Source organism: Protomyctophum bolini (genome assembly GCF_963924005.1).
Source record: "Protomyctophum bolini genome assembly, chromosome: 7".
In the NCBI taxonomy this organism is placed as follows: domain Eukaryota; kingdom Metazoa; phylum Chordata; class Actinopteri; order Myctophiformes; family Myctophidae; genus Protomyctophum; species Protomyctophum bolini.
This window is the reverse complement of record NC_137868.1, coordinates 20,046,939-20,054,781: the sequence shown is the minus strand read 5'-3', so window position 1 is coordinate 20,054,781 and position 7,843 is coordinate 20,046,939. Positions and strand designations below refer to the sequence as shown.

At 42.3% G+C, this 7,843-nt stretch overlaps 1 protein-coding gene across 1 annotated transcript; it reads left to right on the top strand.

Moving 5' to 3' along the window:
- The first annotated feature begins 1,695 nt into the window (after positions 1-1,695).
- On the top strand, positions 1,696-3,117 carry LOC308318071 (uncharacterized protein). Its single transcript, XM_080767448.1, has 2 exons — positions 1,696-1,749; positions 1,830-3,117. Exon 2 carries the CDS (start codon positions 1,841-1,843, stop codon positions 2,417-2,419), a length of 579 nt encoding a protein of 192 aa, XP_080623574.1. The 5' UTR covers positions 1,696-1,749; positions 1,830-1,840; the 3' UTR covers positions 2,420-3,117.
- Positions 3,118-7,843: the final 4,726 nt, after the last annotated feature.

Genomic DNA, 7,843 nt, shown 5'->3' with positions numbered 1-7,843 from the left:
GGAGTGCTCATTCAGACTGACCCAGAAATGTCTGCCTGCGTACTGTGAAAATCACATAGATAAGGCATCATAATTTGTCATCCTCGTCAAAGAGATAACATGGTTGATTACAGGAAGACCTACGACAGCCGGCCACACACAGGCATCCAAGACATCACTCATTCCATCGCATTTATGTTCATGTCACAAGGACATTGCTCTTCCCCAAGTCTGTGGTGGCTGGTGGCTCCCTTTCATTCAAGAGCTGTATTCCGCGTGAAACGTTAAAGCTGTGCGGATGGGCACATGGGATGTAATGTCTTTTACGCTCCCTACTGTATAGCTCGGCAGGGGTGGAGGGGGTGTGGGGAAGTCACCTCAAGCAGTCGGAATCAAGACAGCTAAGCACTGACTACTGGCTGGAGATTATGCACAGAAGTGGAACTTGGTGCAAAGGGGAAAGAGAGACCAATCTACAGGCTTTGCCGAAATAAGTCTTTGCTAAATCTTTGCAAATAAGATGTTAATTGTTAACAACAGTGTTATGTAATGCCCCTCCCCGTCCGTCCGTCCGTCCGTCCGTCCGTCCGTCCGTCCGTCCGTCCGTCCGTCTGTCTGTCTGTCTGTCTGTCTGTCTGTCTGTCTGTCTCCGCCTACTCTATACCTCCTACTTTCAAAGACATTCATTCATTGATAATAGAGATGAAAGTATTCATATTCTGCAATTCATAACATTCAAATCACACACTCAATGGTGTCGTGTATAGGAACCAATTTTCATGAACTGAATCATCCCCTGGAGTGGTTTGACAATGGCTAGGCCATTCAAAGGGTCAAATTCACACAGGCATAATTGGTCGGCTGAATAAATCTCATCTATTTAAATCAGACCGGATCTGTAAACAACGTGTATAGCTCTTTGATGGCATAGATAAACACCACAGTGGAGCACAGTGATTATGATGAAGCGAAACATGCAGTAATTGTCGCTCAAAAGTCTGTTATGCTCTCTCGTTGTTGACTCTTTGTCAGTGTGCCGATTGCCTTCACAGCATTCAACATGCTGAAGTGTTTACAGTTATAGTTTTTGTATCTCTATTTGCTGCTACTATACACTGACTGCAATTGTGTATTGTATAGATGTGGTTTTCTTTTTGCCCTTTATCATTATTGTTGTTTTTCATATTTCCCTGCTGCTGCTATGTCTAAAGAGCCAAACAAATGTAGGGATTATATCTTTTTTACTCTCATGTAGTGTACCTGTACACAAGACATAACAGTAAGAACATTAAAACTACTCATTTTAAATACCAAAGTGCTATTTGACTGTGTTGCCTTAACACCAAAAATTGCTGATACGAGCTCAAAGTGCGTCACGTTGTGAGGTGTTGTGAGGTGTTGTGAGGTGTTGTGAGCGTGTAGATCAGCGATTTCCAGTGCACTGCACCTGCATGCAACTATGTATAAATAAGGCTTTTTTTATCCACAGCTGGGTGAGTGAAAGAAGAAGTTACCATCTTCATTTTAGCCCACAATATCCTGTGAGTTACTGTAAATAGAGGCTTGAGCACAATTAAGGGCACCCCCATAAGGAGATATGGGGCCATGTGCGCTAATTTCCTTTCCTGTTTTGAGATGGAAATGATAGTGTCAATGTTACGGCATGCACGTCTATTATATATAAGGGACACCATCCATCTGGCAGCACAAAATCAAGCCTTTGGTTGTAGTCTGCAGGTACTTGGAGACGACTGATACACTCACATTAAGGTACGTTGTACACATTGGTGAGATGAGAAAACTAAACAGATGTTTAGGTTTTCTATTTATTTTTTGTCTTCTTTTCATAGATAACTCCTGCATGATGGCACAAGGCATGAGGATGCACTCCGTGCTCCATTTCATGGGGTTAATAGTCCTGGCGTCAGCTCTGACAACGCTAGATTCCGACCCAGAGCTACAGGAGACGGGCTTCGGTCGCCCCCCTCCCCGCCACGGGCTGCCGTTGCTTCAATGGTACGCCAAGGCGTGCTTGGACAACAACATGAAGGCCCTGTGTAAACCGGTGCAAGGCGAGTACGGCTTTCACAAGTTCAAGAACAGAGGTCCTGCGCCACTGCTCCCAGAACTCACAGACACGAAACAGTACGGTTACTATACGCTTGGCAACCTCAATGCTCTGCATGCTCAGGACTTGCCAGAGGAAGTGAGGAAGTACTACGACCGCAACAACCCTCTCAGCAACATGGACAGAGTGCTGGTGAAATACAACAGGAACAACAAGCGCATTGAAGATATCTACATCTCCGCTCATTACAAGCCAGAAGAGACGTACACAATCGGACCCCATCTCCTCGCCTCCCTCAGACAGCGACTAATGTTCATTTACATGGATCATGTGATGTACTTTAAACACAAAAGCTTTCAGCCAAGCCTTTAATAAGCTTTAAACATGGTGGAAAATGTCAGATACGATAAAAAAGAAAAGTGTTAATTGAGACCTTTAGCAGGTCCTTTCCTTTGCAGACCAAAACATGTAGTGTCTGCCATGGTGAGACTATTTTGGCTACATCTTGCATGCATGCTTTTGCATGACCACTGAATTATTGGCTAAGTACTTGTACAGTACAGGGCCTATTAACAGCATGTCTGTGTACACACAGACACACTTCTTTGACTTATATTCCACAAGTTCTTTGTGTCTTCCTACCAGGGGTGTTGTAGGCCCCCGTAAAATCTGAATCCCCCCCCACCGCCCACCCCTTTTTCCCCTCACTGTATATGTTTCTTTTCCCTTTTTACCTCCTTTATGATGAATTCCTGTTTTGTTCTTTGACTATATAGAAGTGTCTATTTGTACGTCTCTAAATAATGCACAAACTCAATACAAAGACTGTTAAAATAATTAACAGTCTTTGTTTTGAGTTTGTGCTTGAAATGTAGGCCTACTGTAATTCTGCAAACTGTTAATAGATATTTCAATCAATCAATCAATGCCGTAAAAAAACACATCTACAACCTCACACAGCAAATCAAGCATTACTCTATTGTATATCAGCTTCAAGTCTAAACTGTGATTTTGGGATATGGTACCTTTACCATGCATTTGCCATACCTTTAATATATTAAACATTATAACCTGTGAAGTGGTTTATAGTGTTACCATGCATGTATACTCTTCTGTCGGGTGGAAACCTCATATGTCCAAAACTGTTTTCAGGATTCCATTTTTTTTCAAAATTCAAAGCTTTGTGCCGCATTTTCAGCTTGTGGATCTGCTACTTTGATTATTTTGTAGTAGTAGTAGTATGATCATTGCTTCGCGTATAGCCAGACGTATTTTATTTGCCTTTACAGTGATGCTATGTGAGGCTAGTATAGGCTATGTATCGACGAAATGGGAGTTTATGTGAAGGTGTTTATGCATGTGCATGTGCGGGCGTGCGTGTGGAGAGTGGATAGCCATGGTTGTGGTTCAGTGGTGCATCATGGTGATGGGACGCAGTGGCCACTGAGCATGATGATGATTTAAAATGACTATAATTGCAATGGCAGAAACCCTGTAATACACAGCTGAAGGAATTGAGACAAAGGTTTTAAAGGAGATACGGAAAGCAATAAGGGGCACAGACCAGAGAAATATTACTCAGTTCTCTCCATGCAGTGAGAGAGAGAGAGAAAGAGAGGGGGGGTACTAGGGTAGGTTGTAGAGTAGATCATTATGGAAATTAAGGTAGTGCAAAACTGTAAAAACACAGAAAAAAAGATGCTTTGGCTAAAAAGAAATACTTGAATAGAAAGAAAGTGGAAAAGATTAGAAATAATGAATGCTGCTAGGCAAGATCAATGAGTCTGTTTGTTGCTGGCACTATCCATCTGGAAGTATCACATATTATTAAAAATTAAAATGCAAAAGTAGCAGATCTTTGCATCTCTTTGCACCGCATTCAAGCTTGTAGATCTGCTATATCTGTGACGCTGTAGTATGATCAAGTAGGGCGTTCATTTAATGGCAAAAATATGGAGATTGTCATGAACTGTCGTGTTTTATTATGGTGTACCTTTATTTTGTAGTATCTATAGTGTCTTTTGGTTTCCTCTGTTGCTATTGTTACCTGTGATTACTAGTTTTCTCCACCTGTGTCCTGTTAGTCTCCCAGCCAATCAGATTTGATTTGATGCTCCCAATGAAAACATTGCAGCTCCAGAGAAAGAGAAACTCCAGAGAAAGTCCAGTGTCACTGTGTCGAGCAACACCAAAATAGAAAATACACATCTCTGTGTGTGTGTGTGTGTGTGTGTGTGTGTGTGTGTGTGTGTGTGTGTGTGTGTGTGTGTGTGTGTGTGTGTGTGCGTGTGTGCGTTCTGGTCACCATATGGAAAGGGGGAATTTGTATGGTTAAGGGTTTTGATTGAATACTTTTATTAGTCAGAAATGTACAGTACAGTCAAACATTTCACTCTGTTGAGGCCCTGTTAAGGCCAATTTATAATTTCTGCATAAGGGTCCACTACTGTCCGCACTAGGGTCCACATCAACAGGTCTCTCTGGGGTCGAGACCGCGGGTCTCAAAGACCTGTTTAAATAAATACAAAAGTTAAAATAAATACAAATACAATTTACAGCTCATGTCCACATGGACATCTGTGTGCCTCATAGAATGTGTGACTATCACATGCATGCAAGTGTGTTGACTGTATAGTAATGTACATACATACAAATACAATAGCGTTTACCAGATTAATCAGATTGTTTAGAAATATGAAAATTATGATTGACAACAAGTATCTACTTCTGCTAAACTGTATGCAATGGAAATAATGTGACAAAGTGATGTTAACGTGGATAATTGCAACAATTGGTCCTATAAAACCAATTTTTGCAATTCTCCAAGTTAACATCACTCCTAACCTAATCTGAGTTCCCAGAAGTTTTATTTTTCGCCACTAGGCGGGCGAGAAAAAAGGAACTTCTGGGAAAAAAGGAACATATCCCTGTGAGGGAAGTACGTTGCGCTCAGAATCTGAGCGGACACTCCCCTTTCCGGTCTGAAGCACTGTGCATACCATGAAAATAGTCCGAAGGGAATCCAATTCCAAATTGAATTGTAGTAGGCCACCACCGCTCAAGGAGCAATTGTTTCCCTTCCGTCTTATTTAGATGTAGCGCCCACTCCATGTGGAACCCGCCCCTGTCTTTTGATTCGCATTTCATTTGAAACGCAACGCACTGGGCCACGCCCCTGATGCACAGGATCTGAGGCCAATTTTCCTAGACTACTCCTAACCTAATCCTAAATGTTTATTGCGACCTGCACAAAGTAGAGAGAGACTGCACACTGGAGCATGCTTTAAAATGTATTATTCACCATTCGTACTATGGTGGAGAATACACTTTGTGTACTTTGTGATGGAATGAATGTGGTGTTGGTGTGCATATTATAGTCAGCGTTTTTTGTTTGGAGTGTGGTGTTATTTTCATAAGCATATAGGCTAGTGAATGGAGATGCAGCTGGTTAAGACAACACTAATAAGATCTCTGATCTCCACTATATGGATTCTTTAGGCAATAAAATTGACGTATTGTAACAAGTGATGGTGAAGAATAACATTTGTTAGGTTAGCTAGGTTAAGTAAAAATGGTATCTTTCAAGAAGAATGTGTGTGTGTGTGTGTGTGTGTGTGTGTGTGTGTGTGTGTGTGTGTGTGTGTGTGTGTGTGTGTGTGTGTGTGTGTGTGTGTGTGTGTGTGTGTGTGTCTGCCGAGTGACACCTAAGTGGACCCGCCAAACACAACCGAGATGTGATGTCATTCATTTACATACACCACTGCACCCTTCCTCTTCATTGTCGCCCCCATTTCCCTCTCCCCCTTGTTTTGTTCTTCTTAAATGAGCTTGAAATCAAATCAAATTGAAGGAAGCGCTCGGAGGAGTCAGGCTCTGATGTTTCACTCTGCCTGTCCATGCTTAACAGAGGCCAGGTTTTCTCTGAGTGGATGCGGATGAGGGGGAGGAGGCGGGGGAGGGAGGGAGTCCGAGCTCTTTGACAGAATTCTAAGGCAGCAGAATGAACAGATGTCTCCCAGTGATTAATGTGCCTCTCTCCCCGTGCCTCTGAAGAGCTACGTGCTCATGCATCTCTAACCCTCCTCCCCACTTCGTTTAGACTCTCTGTCGTACGACAGACAATCACAGCTCTACAGTATTTTTGCCATTGTGCGCTTGTTTTTCTGGAAAGTCCCTTGTAAATATTGGTAATTGCGGTTTGGGCTTGTTTCTGAAGTCTATTTGCTTATTTGGGCTTGGTTCCAGTGTTTTTTTCCCGTTTTTTTATGGTTGAAACAGAAAATTGTCCGCAGACCCCTATCTGAATATATTTGGTTCCAGGGAACCCCGTCCCGGATTTGTGTTGTTAGAATCATGCAAACAATTCCACATTTTGAAAATAGCAGATCTACAAGTGCACAACACGTCGCATGATCGTATCGATGAGGAGAAACTCAACGTCAGGCTGTGCTACTACAGTATATATGGGGCCACTCACACATTTTTGTGCGGCAACGTGTCAAAATCACCGTGCTCCCCTCCGCCCCTTCCCCCTCCCCGCGGCAGGTAGGACGCCAGTTAGAATGTGACTCCCACTGAAAATGAATGTAACCGGAAGTTCCTGAGCGGCCCCCATTAACATGTGCGTAAGCCTTCCGACTGCCACGTGGCTCCCCATCCACTGACTCCCGTTGAAAATGAATGTATAAGCTGAATACGCCTTAATGTGTGAGTATACACCCCAACACATTTTAACACATTTTAGAGTTAAAATATGTTGGGGTGCACTCACACGGTTACACGCCGGCATTCCGAAACCTGCTAATCCGACGCACAGACATTCCGACTCGCCACTTACTACCCATATGGAAAAAAAAGTAGAAGAAACATATATGTTGTCCTGTTGCCTCCAATAGTAAGTATTTACATTTTTTATGTATGTCATTTACATGTATGTCATGTAAAGTACATACTAGATTTTATATGTGAACTCTTGAAAGTGGCACCTTTCATACAATCCTCATATAAGACAATAAAGTGAATCATGTATGAATCAAGTAAACAACATGTATGTGATCTATGAGGTAAGTACATGGCAAACTGTATTTTCCTTACATGTTCCATACAATGTTTGTAGTTTTAAATTATATGAGATATATCCTTTCCATATATAAAAAAAATACCATTATAGTATGTATTTTATAGTTTGTAACCATTTCATTTACAAGAAAAGTATGCTTCTTTTATATGATTTTTATAACATTGTTATATGTCAGCCAATACATTATACCTTATAGTTATAAAAAAAACATATGTTTTATCTATGACTATATATGTTTTTATATGTGAAGTGTATGGTAGGTATAAAAAAAACATATGCGCTATAGACCCCTGGGAGATGGTTGCTGAGATAGAGCACCACACCTACTATACCATCAACTCCCACTTCCCGCATCACTTGCCGCACCCAAGCTGTGCTACTCATACGCTGAGTTGCCAGTGCCCAGGATCGAACCCACGAACTTGTGGTCTTAAGGCGAGAGCTCTACCGACTGAGCTACCCAGACACATCCTGACATATGTGAAGTGTTTGATATGCTCTCTTTATGTTTTTTTTTTTTTTTTTAGAAGATTCTTATAAGTTACCATAGCAGTATAAAATAAAATGCATTGGGAGGTACATGGGGGGACAATGGTGGTGACACTGGCTGGGGGGGCACTGGCTGGGGGGGCACTGGTTGGGGGGGCACTGGGGGCTTGTGTCACACTGGGGGGACACTGGCTGGGGAGGACACTGGCTGGGTGGGGGGCATCACA

Excerpts from the sequence above, each read along its gene's own strand:
- LOC308318071 (XM_080767448.1), top strand. The coding sequence starts at position 1,841 with ATGATGGCACAAGGCATGAGGATGCACTCCGTGCTCCATTTCATGGGG.